The sequence below is a fragment of the Ictalurus furcatus genome, chromosome 7 (genome assembly GCF_023375685.1).
Source record: "Ictalurus furcatus strain D&B chromosome 7, Billie_1.0, whole genome shotgun sequence".
Classification (NCBI taxonomy): domain Eukaryota; kingdom Metazoa; phylum Chordata; class Actinopteri; order Siluriformes; family Ictaluridae; genus Ictalurus; species Ictalurus furcatus.
The window spans coordinates 23,374,035-23,394,953 of NC_071261.1; the positions used below are offsets into that span (position 1 = coordinate 23,374,035).

General features: G+C 37.7%; 1 protein-coding gene, 1 long non-coding RNA gene and 1 other non-coding gene across 3 annotated transcripts; 1 reads left to right on the top strand and 2 right to left on the bottom strand.

Annotated features, from left to right (window-relative positions):
• Window positions 1–247: 247 nt before the first annotated feature.
• LOC128610191 (uncharacterized) lies at window positions 248–9,726 on the bottom strand. Its single transcript, XR_008386322.1, has 3 exons — window positions 9,364–9,726; window positions 1,999–2,097; window positions 248–748 (listed from the first exon to the last, which is right to left on the bottom strand). It is a non-coding gene; the product is annotated as an uncharacterized LOC128610191 (long non-coding RNA).
• Window positions 9,727–15,506: 5,780 nt separating this feature from the next.
• Window positions 15,507–18,407, bottom strand: tm4sf5 (transmembrane 4 L six family member 5). Its single transcript, XM_053629343.1, has 5 exons — window positions 18,034–18,407; window positions 17,420–17,500; window positions 16,882–17,027; window positions 16,448–16,637; window positions 15,507–15,928 (listed from the first exon to the last, which is right to left on the bottom strand). Exons 1-5 carry the CDS (start codon window positions 18,202–18,204, stop codon window positions 15,911–15,913), a joined length of 606 nt encoding a protein of 201 aa, XP_053485318.1. The 5' UTR covers window positions 18,205–18,407; the 3' UTR covers window positions 15,507–15,910.
• Window positions 18,408–20,715: 2,308 nt separating this feature from the next.
• LOC128610847 (U1 spliceosomal RNA) lies at window positions 20,716–20,879 on the top strand. The gene has a single exon (XR_008386450.1). It is a non-coding gene; the product is annotated as a U1 spliceosomal RNA (small nuclear RNA).
• Window positions 20,880–20,919: the final 40 nt, after the last annotated feature.

Below are 20,919 nucleotides of genomic sequence, written 5' to 3' on the forward strand. Positions count from 1 at the left end.
TAGTGTTACACTTTTACACCTGCTCTATTAACTACTGCATATTAACTAGTCTGAGCTTTGTCATTGGAAGAAACAGATGGAAAAGAACACTTTGCTGTCTGAAGTAGAAATAAACATTAATCTTAAAAAGAAAAGGTAAAAAAAACTTTTGCAATTACAAATTTCAGATTTTAGTTCAGCAAGAAATAAGAACAGACTGTCTTAAGAAGATGAGCAATATGAGTGTTATGTTATAAACAAATATCCATTTCCACAGAATTACCAGAAGCAAGCAGACATCTGTGGCCCTTGGAGGATCACAGTTTGAAAGGAGTCATACCAGAAAATCGTGGGATGTAAACAGAACATAGAAAGCACTTTTTGTAATCTTGTAAACTTTTTTTTCCTAAATGCACTCTTTTCTCCACTTGCTTCTTCAGTATAACCATTCCATTCATAAGAGCATAAGATGACTATATTGAACAGAATTCAGGACATCCTGAGTGGCATGAAGACGCCATCTTGACACCATAACCCAGCTCTTAACAGGGGTCAGAGTTCATTTTCAAAACCTTGGCGAGTGACTGGTGTTAATATGTGGCATCTATTGCATTGAAGTTGCTATCCATTTGGTGCCTAAAGGAGAGCCGAGCCTTCTGGGAAAAATATGCTTGAGGACTACCCAGGCTGCTCCCACTGTCGCACTCACTGACTGTCGATGTTGTTGAGCAGAGACGTGGCTTTGGCTCTGCTTTTGGTACCGCAGGTTCTTTAAGAAACAACATTGGATAGTTAGAACTAGAATAGGAAAAATACAAAATTGCCATATATTTAATATCATCTGGAGGGTCACTGATGTTTCAAGAAGAAGGCAGATTAGTCTTAATATTAAATATATAACCAGTGAAGAAATAGATTATATATCATGTAGTATGGTGAAACATATCCAAAGTATTTCATTAATTAGTTTTTATATATTCATAATTATTCAAAAGACAAGGCATTGATTAATTGTATAATATATTTTGTTTTTTTAAACAGGAATGTTGGAGGAGCTGAGCTCACTGGATGGGTTAAAGCTAGTTTTGTGTTAACCAAATTAACTGTTAAATCTAACCTTTATGGAAACTTAGTCCTAACTCAGTTTGTTATTTTATGAATCTTGCTTTACAGCAAACCCACCCTTAGACAATAAGCATACAGCACTATTAGCATGATGCCAAAAGAAAATTACACTTCCACCATGCTCTAAACATGCCATAAAGGATTACTATTCGAATTAAGGTGAGGCCAGAGGCAAAAAGCTAATGCATTAGCTGTGATACATTAGACTATAGTATATTACCACTAACGCAATTACTTAAATCATGACTTTTGAATCTAGCTTATATTTACGAGGGGGGAGCCAAAAATTCCCAGAATTCAAATGTGGTGTACACACTCGGCGGGCACACCTAAGCGATATTATATTCAATAAGTGCTTAGGTGTCTATGGGAAGGCATCAGGGAAAAAATGTCCAGAGAAGTGGTGCATCCAGAATTCGATCATGCACCTGCACACACTGCACTGTCAACCAAGGAGTTTTTAACTAGAAACAATGTGGTTATCACTTCACATCCACTGTATTTGCCAGATTGCAACTTCTCCTTGCAAGTTCTTTTTGTTCCTGAAATTAAAATTGAGACTAAAGGGGAAAAGATTTGCCACCATGGAAGAAATCCAGAAAAAAATGCGGGACACTCTAGACATGATGACAAAAGATGACTACAGGAAATGTTTCCAGGAATGGGAGAAACGCTGGGACAAAAGACAAATGTACTTTGAAGGGGATTAAAAGAGAAATGCTGAACGTTTTATAACATTTTTTTTTTTTTAACAATTCTGGGTATTGTTGGGTCACCCCTCCTATTAGCTCTGCAAGATTAACAGTTCTGTTATAAAAAATTCTAATAAATTGGCCGATACTAAGAGGCAAATCAAATGAAATCATAGTTATATTATGAATATGGCTCTCTTACCTGTTTCAGGAGGACACTCTCTGTCCTTGCATCGCTCTTTGCAGCGTCTGTAGAAGGGGAAGCACAGGAGTACCTTCACACCCATTCCTCCAGAGGACACTATGTGAAAAAAGGAACCGGGTAAGAACGTTCAGAGAGAAATTTGAAAGGAGACCTACTCTGTGTGTGCTTTATAGAATTCAGATAAAAGCAGTCACATATTATAAAGGTAATACATTTATGAACAGCCATTCAGTAATGATCTTATTACAGCAATTGAAATGTTAAGGGCAGCAGCAGCTCGTGACCATAGGGGCAAACCAATATTAATAATTATATGACCTCAAAAAAAATTAAGGTGAGAAACTACTTTTTAAAAACCACATAAAACTGAAACTAGCCCACAAAAATTTAATTTTCTTCTTTTTCTAAGCCTTAATCCCCCTTTCCCTCTCCCAATCTTTGCAATATATCATACTATAGAAATTGTTCAATACAAACTGTCCGCACTCATTTCCTTGTTTGCTCATTTCCTTGTTAGATTAATATTTTGATTATTTGCTATAAAACAAGATGATCTTGGTATCAGAGTATTTTTAAACTAGCCCAGTTGGGCGTAATATATGTAAATGTGGCAACCCTGTCATTAACCACCCTGTCCACTGCTGTTCCTAAACTGAAAATGGTCATAGTGCTAGCATGGGGCAACGTGATTCCTGCACCAATGGGGCTCTAGTAGTGCGTGTTGTTGCAGATCCCATTTTTGACTTTTAGGTTCAATAATAACTCTTTGGAGCTAAATGAGTCAGTGAGTGTGCCACCTCACAACTATGCAGCATCTAGAAAGGCAAGCAAAATCAATGGAATATTTTTTTTAATCATTGGTCGCTTAAAACAGGTAATTAGTGTTTTGATTGAATTTAAAATGTACGGAGTTGTGACTAAGGACTTTATGAAGATTAACTTTTGTTGAATGGTTGATATATAAATTGGGGGAAAGAACATATTTTTTAATAAATATATTTCCAATGAGGCTATTCACATGAAATTTTCACCAGACATCAGTATTAACTCAAGAAATCCGCAAATATAAAGAATTCACAACATATAAAGGTATCACAACCATAAAGTGGAATGACACAGGAAAAAAGTATTGGACACGTTAAGAAAAAGCAGTTCTCCAAGGCCAGGAACCAGCTGAAATCCGTAAGTAATTATACCCCCTATCTGTGCAAATTAATATCAGCTGGGTTAGTAAATTGATGGTCTATAAAAAATCTTTTCGTTACCAAGGTGTCACACAGGAAACATCTCATGATGGGTAAAAGCAAAGAGCTGTCCCAAGACCTTCGCAACTTGATTGTTGCAAAGCATATTGATGGAATCAGACACAGACATATTTCAAAACTTCTGAATCCTCCAGTAAGCACCATTGGGGCCATTATCCGCAAGTGGAAGCAACATCACTCCGTCATCAACCGGCCACGCACAGAGGCTCCTCGCAAGATTTCTGACCAGGGAGTCAGAAGAGTAGCCCAAGAGCCAAGGACCACTCAGAAAGAGCTCCAGAAACACTTGGAGGCAGCAGGTGCCATCATCATAGAGAACACAATAGGCAGTGCACTCCACTGCTCACACTCACCCCACAAGACTCCATTACTAAAGAAAAGGCATGTTAAAGCTCGTTTAAAGTTTGCTACAACTTATATGGACAAGCCTATGAAATACTGCGAGAGTGTAGTCTGGTCAGATAGCAGAATTGAACTTTTTGTCTATTATTATTATCATATTAGACACCATGTTTGGAGAAGAAACGGCACAGCACATCACCCTAAAAACACTATACCAACAGTGAAGTTTGGAGGTGGAAGCATCATGGTGTGGGGCTGTTTTTCATCACATGGTACTGGCAAACTTCATATAATTGAAGGAACGATGAATGGAGACCTTTACTGAGAGATTCTTGAGAAGAATCTGCTGCTATCCATCAGGATGATGAAGATGAGACGTGGGTGGATCTTACAGCAGGACAACGATCCAAAGCATACAGCAAAGGAAACTCTCAGTTGGTTTCAGAAGAAAAAAATCAAGGTGTTAGATTGGCCCAGTCAATCACCTGACTTGAATCCAATTGAACAAGATTTAAAGACAATATGTTTAGAAGAATGGGCCAAAATCACACCTGAATACTGCGGCCAATTAATTTCTTCATACAGGAAGCGTCTTGAAGCTGTAGTTACAAACAAAGGCTTTTCCACTAAGTATTAAATACATTTCAGTTAGCGTGTTCAATACTTTTTTCCTGTGTCATTCCTCGTTATTACACATAACTTTATTTATGGATTTTAAAGTTGTGAATTCTTTATATTTGTGGATTTTTTAAGTTAATACTGATGTCTGGTGAAAGTTTCATGTGAGTAGCCTCATTGGAAATATATTTACTTAAAAAATGTTGACATGTTCAATACTTATTTCCCCCACTGTACATATATGTACGTATACTGTATATGGCGGGATTCTGCTCCACCTGCCCCTGTAGATGAGCTGCCACTGGTTAAGAGTGACAATCAAATCTAATCTTATCTCCTTGACTACCAAGCTGCCTATTTTTTGCTATGTAAGCCTGTGAATCAACGTCAACATTCTGCTAAATCCTTGATTGGTATTAGTCTACAGAGCATATCTTGTTCCAATAGTGGGCCTGCTAATCTTAGTATGATAATCTTGCAGTGTTGGAAGCCATAATGTCAAATGCTTTGTGATATACAGTAATACAAAAAAAATACAGAAGAATCTGTGATGTGTTTAGGCATGAACTGCAAACCAGTTATACTGGTTTACATTCAATACATGCTATACCTATCTCATTTCTGTGGTGTCAATACTCAAGATTCACACTTTTATATTTAAAATTTTATATTTAATTTCACATCATATGTGTATACAGTTACAGCATCAGGTAAGGGGCCTGAGAAAATTACTATCCTAAAGCGCTATGCCACTACAGAACTGTACTCATGACAGTACCTTCATGCTACATGAAAAGTCTCGTTTTCTCTAACACTGGGTAGAGTTTTCTTGGTTTATCTAAAAATATACTCTTTCTTTGTAGAGTCTTTCTTTCTCCCTCCCTCCCTCTATCCACCCCATAGCTATTTGGTAAACTCTCATATGCCTGTCAGCTTTCTCACAATACAGATAATCTGGCACATGATGAACACAATTCATTCTCAGCCCACAAAAATCCATCTGGCACAATGTCAGTTCCTCTTAACCCCAATTGCCCCAAGTGGCAATTGTGAATTTACATTTGACTGATGTTCTATGTAAAACCAAGACTTAAAAAAAACAAAACTACCTTTGAAGCATGTAAGATTACTGTGCGGTATAGAGGGGTATCTGAAGATTCAGTATTGTGTAAGGGACCAATATGCAAACAATAAAAGCAAAGGCTTGAGATTTTACATGATTCCTGGAAACTATTGAACAATGATCACAGTACACCCTTTCACATTTAATACATGCATCTACTTCTGCCTTTGGTGTTTAAGTACATAAAGGATTGCAGTAGTGTTATGTATCAGCGTGATCAAAATTGATCTCACTGAGTCTCCTCTCTGCTTTGGAAATCATCAAGAGTTCTGTTATGTGTAGCAATTAAACATAAATGTACTATATATATATATATATGTGTGTGTGTGTGTGTGTGTGTGTGTGTGTGTGTGTGTATATATATATATATATATATATATATATATATATATATATATATTACATTGTGTAACAATCACTATACATGATTAATCACAGATATATTTCTTTAGGAATGTAACTTTGTGCAGTCTGTGCTTAGTTAAGATTTTCACTGCAACCCTGGCATTTGTCAGGGGATCAAGCCTGGCTCTTGGGGACACTGGGAGTATATAATATTCAACAAATAAAAAAACAAGAAGTGTCAAATTGTACTAAACAATGTATTGCATTTTAAATGAATGTTTAATAGCTCTATCACCCTTATTGTCAATGAAAATATTAAACCCATCCTTAATCCCTTACGCTTCAACTGAAAAGCAAAAGCAGCAAAAGCATAAATACTAGCTGCAATTTTTCTCTTCCTTTTCGCATAAACCTTGCCAATGCACACGCCTCACTGTTCTCTCTCTCTCTCTCTCTCTCTCTCTCTCTCTCTCTCTCATATCACACCCATTATTCAACACAGACATGTTATGTACAGTGCCTGAAAGTTGTGTACAGTGCCTGAAAGTGTTAAGCTAATGTAAGGCCTTGTTCATTCCCTGGTCATACACAAGAGGGATATAGTCCAGAACACATTGGAAAGGGAGAGAAATAAATCATAACTGAGGACATAAAGGCCAGAGTGAGCCAACTTTCAGTTACATTTCTGTAACTTGAGTCTCAGGATGACGTGGAAAAGCCACAGTCCTGTGTTAAGCTGTTTTGCTGCTCAAGTGGTAATTTATCTAAATCCAACTACATGTCCAAATCATTTACAAACAAAATGTCTACTTGTCTACACAACTTTTCCATGTTATTGAACTAAATGGAGGATCAAGCTACATATCTCAGTCAATATTTGTTCTGTTTCTTTTACAGGATATCTTACCACAAAATCAGGAATTCAACTTGACATTTTCCAAGCAGTAATAGAAAGTTTTTGCTTGCAACACATAACCACACCTACTCTGTAATTGTTTCTAAGAACACTACACAGGTTCCACTGGTTACACACAGTTCATACTATTGCATGTTTCCTACTCACATTCTGCTTTCTATTTCTGTATAAATAGATACCAAAATAATCATATCGTTACACATATACACATACAATCAGAATTCCTAAAATGCTGTTTGGACCATTGGATGAAAATGAGACTTTAAAAGGCTTCTTTTAAATGTGAAATTGCATTTACTATATGCATATTGATGCCATGTATGACATTACACTGTATTACAGTAGGAGTTTCAGAGCTATTGCATTGTGAGCATGTGGCTTTGTATCTATTTTGCCCGTTTGGAGTCTGGCACTGAGCCCAGCACAACACTGGTGCTTCTGCCATTTAAGTTTTGTGTACTTGTTTGGATACTTGTATACTGAATTTGGTCTGTTGGAAGATAGATTTGGTGACACAGTTAGTAGTGCTGCTGCCTCAAATCTACAGGATCCCTAGTTCAAACCTGAGCTGAGGTTGCTGTGTGTGTATAGTTTCACATATTCTCCCTGGGTCTACATGGGTTTGCTCTGAGTTCACCAGTTTCCTTCCACCTCCCAAAAACATGCTAGCTCTGTGTGTACATGTGTGATGGCCTGCAATGGACTAGCGTCCCATCCAGAGTGTATTATCGCCTCTCGCCCAGTATTCCTGGGAAAGACTCTGGATCCACCACAACCCTGAGCAGGGTAATCTAGTTACTGAAGATGATTATATGAAAGAAGATAGAAAACAAACCTTTGGCTATCTAGGACCTAAGTTTGAATCTCTTTATACACAGGGCTGTGAAAAAGTATTTGCCCCATCCTGATTTTTTCTGTTTGTGTGTATATCTCATACTAAATAGTTTTAGATCTTCAAACAAAATACAACATAAAACAAAAGCAACCTGAGTAAACAAACAAAAACCATGCTTTAAGATGAATAACTGAATAATAGCTACTTCTTCAGTGGATTAACCCCAATAAAAAGTCTGCAGTATTTTCCTATAACAGAGCTGTTAGCAACTGTTCTGTTATTGATATTCAATATTAATATTAATATTCAATATGTTTTATATTAATCAAATAATCTAATAAAATACTAGCTATACAAAAGGACTGTGAAGAGCCACCTGCTAAGTAGTTTTCACTAGGATGTGAAATGCCTCTCCAAAAACTGTGGAATGGACTGGCATGCATAACAAATCACAAGATGAACTGTACTGGAACAAATGTCTGCACTTTCGTGTTCTTTACAGTTTGCACTCGAATAGCTATTTGAAAACTTAAGTGGAGCATTAAACTAATTGTAAACAAGTGAGATGAGTTGTAAATTGCAGATACTTGAGGCACTTCAAGATGTGCACAAAGTGATTTGCAGCATCTCCTGCTGCCAGCATGACGTGATGCTAAGTATTAAGCAAAGATGTCACCTCAAGATTGTAATTTCATAGATGGCTACATTTGTATCAGGTATAGGGAACAACGCGTGGGCGGAAATAGGTTTGGCTTCAGACAGCAACGCACAAACATGTGCAACACGCTTCAAATATAGGATATGACAGTATGTAGGACAGGTATGCAAAGAGGCACTATGTCCAATTTAAAACAAACAAAAAAAAAACAGTAAGACGAAAATCTCATCAGTTTGTAGGGATGAAAATGTGTGCGCGGTTACACATGACACTCCACTCCATACACCAGCACGCGCCTCACTGCTTGCGTGCTGTACGTGACGCACAGCCAGCACAAGCCATCCGGAGTACTGAATGTTCACAGGGTGTATTAAATGCGGTTAATTTGGTTTTGTCGGCTATTGGACATTCGCTGCACATTCGAGCTTCTCTTTTTTATTTCTCAAGAAATAAACACACAGAAAGGACAACGTGTATTGTCTTACTCTGGAGTGGACATATAACCAAGTACAACTGAATATATTTTTTAATTTTCTCCCGTTAATGCCCAGGGAAGCCATGTCTTACTCCAGAGTAAGACAATACACATTTTAGTCCTTCCTGTGTGTTTATTTCTTGAGTGTCCAATGTAAAACCAACTTTACCGCAGTGGTGTATTATGCAATTAATGGTCAGCTGGTGCGTCTTGTAGTTTTGCAGTTCCGACATAAACATCAGCAATTATAAACTTGGGAGGAGGAGGAGGGGGGGTGCGTTCAGGGAATTCACAGACATATTAATAGGCTTTTTTGTGCACAAAGTCTGTTACATAAACGGGTCGGAGACAAACAAACCTGGAGTTCATGAGAAAGTGGGTCGGCGTCTTAGACACAAACAACATCAGCTTATCATATCTTATAATTTGCTATAACGCAACCAAAAAAGACATAACACTGTCACCTAATAAAAAGCTACTGAACCAACCGTAGCCCAACAAATCATCTCCATTTCGACAAAATTTTGACTTTGATTTCTAAGCAATAGGAGTTATATTACCTGGTTTATTGTGGTGTTTAATATTTATGACCCTGCCGTAACCCAAATAAACGTGCAGTATGATGAGGCTTCTTGGATGACAGACACTCCCACCATGACACACCTCCAACAACAGTCAGGTAAAGGAATTAACAAACAGGCGTTTAATTCTCTGCACATTAGGCTTTTTATGGGCGATTTGAGCGGTTTTTGGGTATGCAAACTGACATTTAAATATTCACTTACCAATTTTAGAGAGCAGTCACTGGGGACAGGAATTTGAAGCTTAAAATGTGCGTCACACCAAAACTGGCTCCACGTCTTCAGGCTGTCAACCTCGCAGGTCAAATCTCAAACGCAGAGACTCATCTGAGTGTTTCACCTCTCAGATTACTGCCGTGCCACAGGACAACGAGCGCTGGCGTTAGGAGAAGGTGTCGAGTGGTGTGTGTTGTCGGGGTGTGTGTCTGTGTATGATCACAGCACGGAGAGCTCTGGCGCTTTTTAAACGGATTTAGAGCGACCTCAGGCTCCCAGCCTTACTCCTCCTCCTCCTCCTCCTTCTCTCAATGGCGAGACTCTGGCAAGCCTCCAAAGTTGAGTTATAAACATTCCCACTTCTAAGAATCTTCACCTATAATTATGCTGCTACTACTGATTTTTTTTCACTCATCATTTCTTATTATATTGTTGCATGTTTTTTCTAAGCAAAAAAAAAAAAAGCAGAGCAGTGAATGAAAGAAGAGAAAGAAGACCCTTTGAATTGACTGAGTGGGGTAATGCAGGCATAGCCATTGAATGCTTGGATTACAGACGTATGAAGTAAACACTGGCTGCTGTGGTAGCTCTTAGTGTTTTCCATTTTGAAACACCTTCCAAATCTGAAATCTATAGTACACCTCCACACAAATTTTTAGAAACTTTCCAGCCTACTGTCTTTACCTAATCACATTGAACAGCAGTCCATCGCATGGCACCATGTACACAAACATTCTAGGGTCAATTTAGCATAGCCAATCCATCTATGTTTTTAGACAGTGGGAGAAAACCAGAGAACCCTGTTGTGAACACAGGGAGGACATGCAAAACTCTGCACAGACAGTAACCCGAGTTTAGAATTGAACCGGGATCCCTGGACTGTGAAGTGGCTACACTACCCAGTGCACCAGCATGCTGCCTCCTTTAAGTCAGTTAACAGTAATGTAGTAACAAATTTATTTGAGTTCATTTATTTAAAGGCAAGCTTTTGATACTGTACATTCAGCTCCCTTAAAGTGAGCTGCTAAAAACCTGCATTCCCTGACTGGTTTTGTGACTTGTACAATTGAGCTACTGTTGAACAGCACCTTTTTCACCACCTCTTTCCAACCCTTGGAAAGGGTTTAAACGATGTTTTTCATATTTGTTCAAGGAATCATAAACAATTATTGCACATGCACCTGTGGAACAGTCCTCAAGACACTAACAGTTTACAGGCGGTAGGCAATTAAGGTCACAGTTACAATAACTTAGGACACTAAAAAGACCAATCTACTGACTCTGAAAAACACCAGAAGATGTCTAGAGTTCCTGCTCATGCGTGAACATGCCATAGACCTGCTGCAGGGAGGCATGAGGACTGCAGATGTGGCCAGAGCAATAAACTGCAATGTCCGTAATGTAAGATGCCTAAGACAGTGCTACAGGGACACAGGAAGGACAGCTGATTGTCTTTGCAGTGGAAAATTACATGTAACTGTCCCCCCCCCCCCAGATGTGATCGAGAAATTGCAAATGCTTTGGTGGAAGAGTGGGGAAACATCTCACAGCAAGAACTGACCAATCTGGTGCAGTCCATGAGGATGAGATGCATTGTAGTACTTAAAGCAGCTGGTGGACACACCAAATACTGACTGTTACTTTTAATATTGACCCCCTCCCCTTTTGTTCAGGGACTCATTATTCCATTTCTGTTCCACAGATGTCTGTGAAACTTGTTCAGTTGTTGAATCTTTTGATGTTAATACAAATATTTACACATGTTAAGAAATTTGCTGGAAATAAAAGCAATTGAATGTGAGAGGACGTTTCTTTTTTTGTTGAGTTTGTATATGCAGTAAACTTACATGACCTGTGCATTGGCTAAAGCAAATATTGTTAACCTGGAAGTGTCCACTTAGGCGTGAGGCATAAACAGAGACAATGAATTTCATTGAGTTCCCGAGTGTATGAGTGCAGGAGTTTATTTGCCAACTTTGCCCATGCACAAAGTTTTTCACATTTACTGAGCATTCAGTGGTTATTTTAGTAATTTAATTATTCTAATAGCACCATTAATTTGTAGAAAAACCATAAATAGTGATAGTCTTGTATGAGCTTTGTGAAATTATGTAACGCGTTCACAAACTGACTTTGTATTCTCATTGACATTGTTATCCTTGCCAGTCTGTCAGGAACATTGCCAATGGATTTAGTCCAGTGGAAATTTTATGTAGTTGATTTCTAAAGGAGAAACAGATTAGAATGCAGACCAGCATGCCTGCTGCACAATCTGGGGCGCAGTCCAGTTTCCCTCGTGATGCCACCCATGGTGAGGGTCTGGGTTCACTTTTAAATATCGTTTTCTTGGTATACTAGGACAATTTTGGATTTATTCTTGATCTTTAACAAGTTCTGAAGTATGCCTTACAATGGGTCTAAGAACAGTGTAAAAGCAGCAAATTTACTGTATTAAATTGTATGGTATTGTATTCTGTATATATTTCAGTAGGTGTGGAAATGAAAAATACAAGATTATATGTGTGGTATCAGAAGACCTGTACAAGCTACACATTTCATTGAGACTGTTCTGAGAAACAAGTAATATGAATTCTCTCACTATATGTTTTCAGGATACACTCTTTTTTCCTTTTCCCCACTGGATTTCTCCCTGATCTTCCGCTTCTTCCACCAATCTCTCTTATATTGCTCTCTCCCATCTGTTTAATTTCAATCTCGGTGAAAGAGGGATGTGGTTTCGACAGTTCTGGAGACATGAAGTGGGACACTATCTCTCAGTGATATGCAAGTGACTAGTCAATCATTAACAAAGAACTGTGGGCAGTTGATAAGGTGCAGGAGAGCACAGTAGCTGCCCTTTAGGGGTTCAGTCCTGAAAAATAACCGACCTCATTTCAGTGTGAAACATTAGCTTTCAGAAACATTTTGGGTTTGGTCTTGTTTGATCAGAGTTCAACACATGCCTGGTTGTTTGAATACTGAATATGGATTACGCAAAACTTATGCAAATCCATGTTTAACACTTTTAAGGCTGTGCTGTCTCAAGGCAATTCATTATCAGTGTGTCATGAAGAAATGTGCAATATGTGCAATATCATCCTCTCCCAGTGAAAAAAACAGCAAGGCTACAATACGAATCCTATTTATCACAGAGGGTGTTAATTACATATTAACACACAAACTTAAATACATTACATACAAAGAAAGTTTAAGTTGTTCCAAATCTCTGTTTTAAAAAGCTGTCTCCATGCCTTTTAGGAGAAGGATTTTTAAACTACAGTATAATACTACAGTATATGTCATCTGTGATAGCCACCTTCAGTGAGTGATGCCAATGTCTGAATATGGAAAAACTCTCTTTGACTGTTTTCTGAAAGCTTACTGGTCAGATGTCATTGTAACATAATTCACAGTCCACAACGGACCAATGAATCTTTGGCCCTCCTGTTATTCAGAAACTGGCAACCACTGGAGTCACATAGCAACAGATAAGAATAGCAACTGCGTAAACATAGGTAGTAGTGTGGCAGTTAGAATGATAGTGTTGGCAGTGACAATTAAGAAATGGTACATAGTCATGTGGAAAATTACAATCTCCTGCATATGGTTAATTTTAGAATAAGACATCAGAACAGTAATATACTATATTTGTTTTTTAATCTTATTCATAGTTGTATTAATGAAATATATTTTCATATTATTATCAGTCTTATCTAGTTGCAGCATATGGAAACTGTATTTGTCTGAGATATATCAAGAAAGCAGAGAAATTACGCCAGGGGGAAATAAAATGATCTGGCTGTCAACTGTATTTGACCGAAGAAAATGGCATGTTTGTTCCTGCACTTATTAGTGTTGTAAGAAGTGTTCATGCCACCATACATTTCTAAGCCTTAAGGCTGTATTCATACTAAAACTCTGTTGAGCTCAGAAACATACAGTTATTACTGGCAAACTCCAGTTCAAGTCGCCTCAGACTAGTTTTTCAGTCCTGTTACCCCATATCCCCCCCCCCCCCATCTTGCATTCCCACCCCACATCCTCCTCCTTTAACCCTATCCTTGCTTATTCTTATAACCATCTTTTACTCGTTATCACAGGCTTTTATTATATATCAGGTTAGATGACTCATGATATAGCTTTCTCATGGTATAACGTCTCAGTGACGTTGTTATAAGACCAGTGCTGGCTTGTCTTTCATTTCACTTCCTGCAAGTCTGTGTTGAATTTTTAAGTTGTCAGAGCTTAGCTAACACCAATGATGTGATGTCTCTTCTGAGGTATTGAGTCACACCTCAAGAAGCTGTGGTTACTGTTTGGTAGGTTTATTTCTGCACTACCTTTTTTACCTTTCCACGAAATTTTTTTTTTCAGTGTGTATAAAAAGACAGAAATATAAGTAGAGTATATATAAAAACAGGATTTTCTAAATAACAGTGTATTTGTTTGGATTGGATTAAGGTTAAAATAATGTGTACAATATAGAAATTATTGTATACACAGTACAATTCAGATTCATTCATGTGTGTACATTCAACTGGTCTGCTCCAGTTCTGTTCTTGGATACAGTGCGGAGGTTTGTGTATGTTTTGTGCCTGTGCTCTTCGTGGGTTGAAAGGCTCTGTGTGTGTGTGTGTGTGTGTGTGTGTGTGTTTGTGTGTGTTTATTACTGGCAGAGTAGTGAGTTTGCATTAGTTCCTTTGAGTGAACACGATTGGCGCTGATCATCTTTTTTTTTCTCAATCTGCCCAAACATTTCTAAGCTCCCCCTTCCCCTCAGCCTGTCACCCTTTACTGTACATTATCTGTGTGAATGTGTGTGATCTGCATGACAAAAGACAGAATGGTTTGATTCTTCCTGTTCGCTGTTTTTGCCTTTGTTTTCTATATATGAAAAAGAAACCTTAGCTGATGGAAAAAAAAAATATGGGAATTCAAACAATTCAGGCCAATGTGGTATGATTTTATACGAATGAAGTTGTACAAAAATGTACATATGCAAACCCAGACTCTAGCCCTAACCTTGATCATGGGGGCGGCTGTGGCTCAGGTGGTAGCGCGGGTTGCCTACTAGTTGTAGGATTGGCGGTTCGATACCCGGCCCATGTGACTCCCCATACCAAAGTGTCCTTGGGCAAGACACTGAACCCCAAAGTTGCTCTCAATGGCAAGCTAGCGCCTTGCATGGCAGCTCTTCTACCATTGGTGTGTGAGTGTGTGTGAATGAAACACAGTGTAAAGCACTTTGAATAAAAGCGCTGTATAAGTGTGCCATTTATCATTACGTTTTCAGACAAATTGATTTATGCAAGTTGTTACAATTTTGCTATCATGTGAGATGTAGCCATATAGTCCACAATGATCCTGCCTTCTGACTTTCCATAAGGCCATAAGATCCTTGAGTCTTATGCCTGATTTGAAACCATAAGACAGAACAAGTGCACTCACAGTCCTCACCAGATATGGCCAAAACATGCATGGTATGTTTATTTTTATCAGTTGATGGAGCTTATTCAGAGTGGAGCATAGCTAGACAGTATGTCACCACCATTAAGTCACCATCAGGGCGTATAGCTTCCTCAAAGTATGAATCCTGATCCACAATGTGTATTTTGCCCTGTCTGTATTGAAGTCTCTGAGTGCTGAAAATCATTACTGACATAGTCTGTTATGATTCATTACAAGCCCAGTACTTGTTACTTATTACTTGTTACTTTAAGATGACCTAAAATAGCATTACTTACTTATCCATAGCAGTAATGAGGTGAACATCAATAACATCAAATTATAAAAACATCAATAAAAGATGATTGTACAAGATGATGCTTTCTACATACACTTTACATTCATAGTCTGTTCTGAGCTGTTTGTACAGCTGTAGATGTCGCTTCTGCCACAAGGGTGCACCTGATCATGCTTTCAAGCAGGATCTAGCTCAAACTGGTGAGAAGCGAAAGCACTGCTAGTGTCCCAATATATACACAGCAAGATGTTAATGAATGAATTTAGTGTTCTGAATATTTTCAGTGATAAAATGTTCCAGTCCGCAGAAATCATGAAATGTTGTTGTTGTATCAAAATGGATTCATTTATAGAAGAACACCAACACACTATATGTGTATATTGAAGGGTCAAAGGTAAAACAAATTTTATTATCCAGCCTGAGAGCGTCAAGCTCTTTGTAAAGATATTACTTAATTTTAGTCAATAATTAATACATATTTATAGCACATCGCTTAATAATTGGTGGTAATAGCAATATAAATAGCACAGTGTACAAAGTTGACATTAACAGTAAATTCCTAAGCAACATTCACATATGCAGTATTGCTTTCAGATGACTGATAGAAATGCACTATAAAAATAGATCCTGTTGTAAATTAAAAATGAAACTGTTGAAAATGTATTTTTATAGAGGTATAATTTAATTAGATCACGTTAATAAATAGATATGTATGTGATTGCTATCTATCAGTGAACAAAATATGTGTTATGGAATTTGATCCCTTGATTTTGTCTTGATAATATCTTCCATTCACAATCCTCCATCATCCTGCAAAAGAGGAATAAACACGTTCCATTTAAAATTTAAAGTATGATTACTCGACTTGGGATGTTGCAATTTGGCTGCTTCTCCTGTGTCCGAAATAAAAACTACTTATTTAGGAAAACTTAAAAAGTTAAAAATGACTTATTTAAAATGTAATAAATGAAATAAATGTGTACATTTATACTTCACTATTTACATTTCTCTTGGAAAGAAGTTTCCACCTCAATCCAATGTCTTCAAATCCCATTAATTTTTGATATTCTCATAAAAATGGCATCCCACTCATGTATAATAAACATTGATCATGTCCTAATGACAGCTTTCAATGTTTCATTCTTCCTTACTGAGAGTGCACTTAACTAGCTTTTAGCCACTGACACAAAGTGCAAAAAAAATGCTTGTATGCCCTGGCTGTCACTGAATGTGCAACCATGAACTAGCTTAGAGTTTAATGATCTACTTGTCTTCAACTCCCTGACAGACCACTACAGAACTTTGTTGAAGCACTGCTGTAACATTTACCTCTCTCCTTTCTCGACAGTCCCCACAGATACAACCAATGCAGCCATTAATGACCTGGATCCCAAGAAGCACGACCTGCAGGACACCCAGACCTAGTACAATGGAGAACAGTACAATATGCCAGAGGACTGCATTTTCCGGGAAAGCACACTCAGACCACTGAGATTTATCCACCAAGTAGCTGGTATTACTGCAGACATACAGAGAGAGAAAAGATAGATAATATAAGCTGTGGCTTTTTTTGCATTCAAAAAATTAAAATCTCAGTCAAGATGATTCATGGATAAAGCATTCAATATACTCAATTTATACCCACCAATAAAATATGTCTTTGAAAAGTTTTAGACAATTATAGCACATTCACACACATAAGTACTTAACCAAAAATATAATTAAACTTTGATTGATTTGACTTGAGTCTAGTGCTCAGTTACTCTTGGGGCAGGTTCTCAAATGGATAGTCCCAGGTCCCTGAGGTCAGGCGACATTTTGGTCCAATAGCCAGTGCTGCAGATGCCACGCTGGTGCTGTATATTGCCCCAATTAGACCAAATGCAGAGGAAAACACAGAGTTCAGCATCTGTAGACATGCAGATAGACAGACATAAACGTACATTTGGCTTAATAATATTTTTAATACCAGGGTTGTTCTCAAATGGCCTATGTATTAATGTAGTTAAATAGTGCTACACCTAAAACTAAACCTCAGTAACTCTAATTAAGTATTTGGGCTGCATTAGTTCTCAAAAGGACAGCGTTGCACAAGCATGCAAAAGTAAACGGTTCCACCTAGTTGATTACTGATTTACAAAGATGATTGATTTGTGGAACATTGTAGGCTACTTGCCATTCAAATATCAATCCACTTTGTTTTGCTGTCACAGTTTTTGAAAGCAGAAAAAAACTATTTTTCCTTTTTCTCCCCATATCTACTAGAATTTAATCCCCCCCCCCCGGAGTAGTTTTACTCACACGACAACGATTTCCACAGCAACCGTTCCCACAGCAGCCCTTTCCACCAGCTCTGATAGCCGAACAGCTTGGACACAGCATCTGATGGACAAAGAAATATCATGAAATAAAAATACAGAAGGGTTTCTACAATGATAGTTATTATATCTGCTGTCAAATAACTGTTTACACATTTGCTTCATGAATCAATTTAGCATGGTTTATATTGGGTGTTACTGATACTGAACAATTGTATACCAGTTGTTTACATGGGATCTTACAACTTCATGATGTTGACATGGTTAAAAACTTAAATTATAACCTTACATAATCCACAATGACCACAGTTTAAAAAGTTGTTACTCATGCAAGAGACTAATCATCTAACATTCCAAGAGAAATTTGAAATCTAAAAAATTTATTTATTTCTCCAAAACATAGAGACTGAGAGATAATTAAAGAGAGTAAAAACCACCCCACCCCCAACACAAACACACACACACTAAATACACTTAAGAGACATACACTAAATGAGCAGTGGTTTATAAATCCACTTAAGTTTGGTTCATAGCTAAGTTAAAATAACTTTTTCTGATACAACCATTGAACAGAAAAGGACTCTGCTCTTTACTTACAAACAAGCCTCCACCGAAGATTCCTCCCATCAGCCAGACCTGTAGGGAGATCTGATCATTTTCCAAAACATTGCCACTGGGGAAGAACAACAGCAGGTTGGCTATCATACACAGAAACGCAGAGGGCAAGAGTATCAAACCCACTAACCGTGCACACTTTCCTGTACACATCTTTTAAAATATTTGGCCTTTTTCTTTAACTTTGCCTGCTAATTCACCCAATTTAAGACTATAAAAAAAAAGAATCAAGACGGATAGCATATAAACTCCAGATACCAGCCGTGCCTCTGTGCCCAAATGGTGAACAAAGTCAAACAAAGAGGAGCTGTGTATTAAAGAGCAAATTAAGTTTAGTGCCCCAGCTAATGAAGGACACAGGGTAGTGATCTAAAACTCCTGCATGACCTTTGATATCTGTTCATATTTACTGATCTACTATCAGTGTCATTTATGGTTTGTTAACACAAATGAGTATGTGTGTTTGTGTGTGTGTGTGTGTGTGATAAAAGTGATACAGCTGCAGTTGACTGTAAGAAATACAGTAGGCTATGTGATTTATTGATCACTCTAACATGGTGGGAACATGGGTTTTCCCACTGATTGCTTCTGATATTTTCCTTAAAAAGCTGCACCTAGACCAATTCCAATTAAAGTTTTTTCTCCCATATGGAAACCAACTTTGCATCATCTACAAACGATGAAAATAATAAGCTATCTATGGGTATAAACTTATATACTGTATACAGTAAGATATTGGTGTTAGTTATATAGATAGTAATAGAGTTGTATAAATAATGCATAGACTAAGGCTTACATATTAGAAAACGTTTAAAATAAATCCTTTGATAAGATGCAAGATTCTCTAAGAACATTAAAGGGATGAATTATGTCTTTTGGCAATGCTTAATTATTTTATATCAAATAAATTTTATAACAAATATAGGCTATAATAGTACAATAAACTTTAGTTAGCAAACAACTGTGAAAAATTACATTCTGTTGTCATTGCATTATTTATTTTCAGCTAGATACCGTAAAAATGTTACATAACCTTTGACCACTTTGGCCTTTCACGTGATGGAAACTTCCTATGATAAGCGTGGTTTTAAGATTAGCATGATCATTTATCACACTTCGCGTTCGCAAAGCGGAATCTTCAAATAATAGCGAAAACAAACTTCCGCTCTAATCTGTATCAAAGGCGACGAGCACAGCGAGGAATTGTCGTTGCATACGTACATGCTCTAATAGTTAAAACTGATGAGAAAATAAATCAATAAATAAAGTCGATGAGAACCCTCCTGTTGAAGAGTTGTCAGACTCTGTGAAATGCTGGGCGCACACATATGTACTCCCTTTTAAAACTGAAAACCTTTGCCTTCATGACGCTGAATAACATGAATCCACCGTTTCTTCGTCAGTTAGAAACGAATGAAAACTGAAATGGGGTTTAGTGGAACTATTAGAGCATTTAGGGATGCAACAACAGTTCCTATTTTATGCTTACCATACAAATTTTTGTTTTCATGAAAAGAAGAAATATGTATTTGAACTTGAGGACAGATAACGAGCCTCTCTATGGCTAAATATAGAAGATATGCCACAAGATTTAAATATAGCTGGAATTATTTATTTACTTCAACTTTTAAATTGCCCTCCTGTCCTCTCAACTTTTTCTGAAGAATTTACAGCCAGAGGAGTGTTTTTTTTTCTTGTTTTGTTTTGTTTTTTTATTTTATGATTGCTGCTGCTCAAGTCAAGCTTGTAATTCTCCTTGTGGAGGTAAGAGGGCTTCTTTTGTAAAATATTCACATTAAAGTACAATTAATCTACGCATAACAATGTAAAACAATACAGAATCATTTGCCTGACTGACCCTGTAAATACAATATATATTTAATGATTGATTTATATTTATAATAATGGTGGCGTTACAGCATATGAAAGTATAGTGTACCTTATCACAAATGTCACACAATTTTCCACATATAAATGAACAAAGAGAAGCTGTTCTGTTTACCCAGAGGGGACATGGTCCGTGGTTTGCAAGCGGATGTCACCCAGGTTTTGTTTGTTTGTTTGTTTGTTTGTTTTTTCTTTCTTTCCCCCATTTGTTAACGTTAGGGGCTTGCTCCGTCCACTCCACGCATCGACCTGGTATTGCAGTACTTCCGGGAACGGTGCACGGTACAGTGAAGGAAAGATTTATAGTTTATTTTAAATGCAGTGTTATTGTAGGAAGGTGGTCGGTTTTTATTTCATGTCGATATTTAATGTATTGGTGAGAAAACCTAGTGAAGGATCAGACTCTCTGTCCTGTGTAGAAACGCATCTCTTCTCCTGGATCGACTCAAACTGTCAACTGAGTGCTCAAGTCATACTAAAAGAAGAAAGAATCTACTTCCGGGGTAGCGTAGCTCTCATTACATATTCAGGAGCAGTGCATCATGGGAGATTTCATTCTGTAGTTTTATTGTGAAATAAACGAGCACATCGTTAAGAAACGCACTATTCATTATCAGCTGTATGTAGATTGAGTTGTGTTGTGTAGATGTGGATGGATGGGTGTGTGTGTGTGTGTGTGTGTGTGTGTGTGTGTGTGATGAGTGAGTAAATGTCACTCACCATGATGGTAAAGAGTGTGTGTGGTTGTAGCGGCGCTCTGCAAGCCGTGTTGAACTCATACTTACCTGGCAGGGGAGATACCATGATCAAGAAGGTGGTTCACCCAGGGTGAGGCTCAGCCATTGCACTCCGGTTGTGTTGACCCCTGCGAATTCCCCAAATGTGGGAATCTCGACTGCATAATTTCTGGTAGTGGGGGACTGCGTTCGCGCTCTCCCCTCATTTTACTGTATAAAAATAGAGTATGAGCTATTTACTACA

Bases quoted from the DNA above. Each gene is read 5' to 3' on its own strand.
- tm4sf5 (XM_053629343.1), bottom strand. From the start codon at position 18,204: ATGTGTACAGGAAAGTGTGCACGGTTAGTGGGTTTGATACTCTTGCCC. The intron at 17,501-18,033 runs GTAAGTAAAGAG...TTTGTCCATCAG, and splicing joins TCTTCGGTGGAGGCTTGTTT to ATGCTGTGTCCAAGCTGTTC. The intron at 17,028-17,419 runs GTGAGTAAAACT...GCATGTCTACAG, and splicing joins GCTGTGGAAATCGTTGTCGT to ATGCTGAACTCTGTGTTTTC.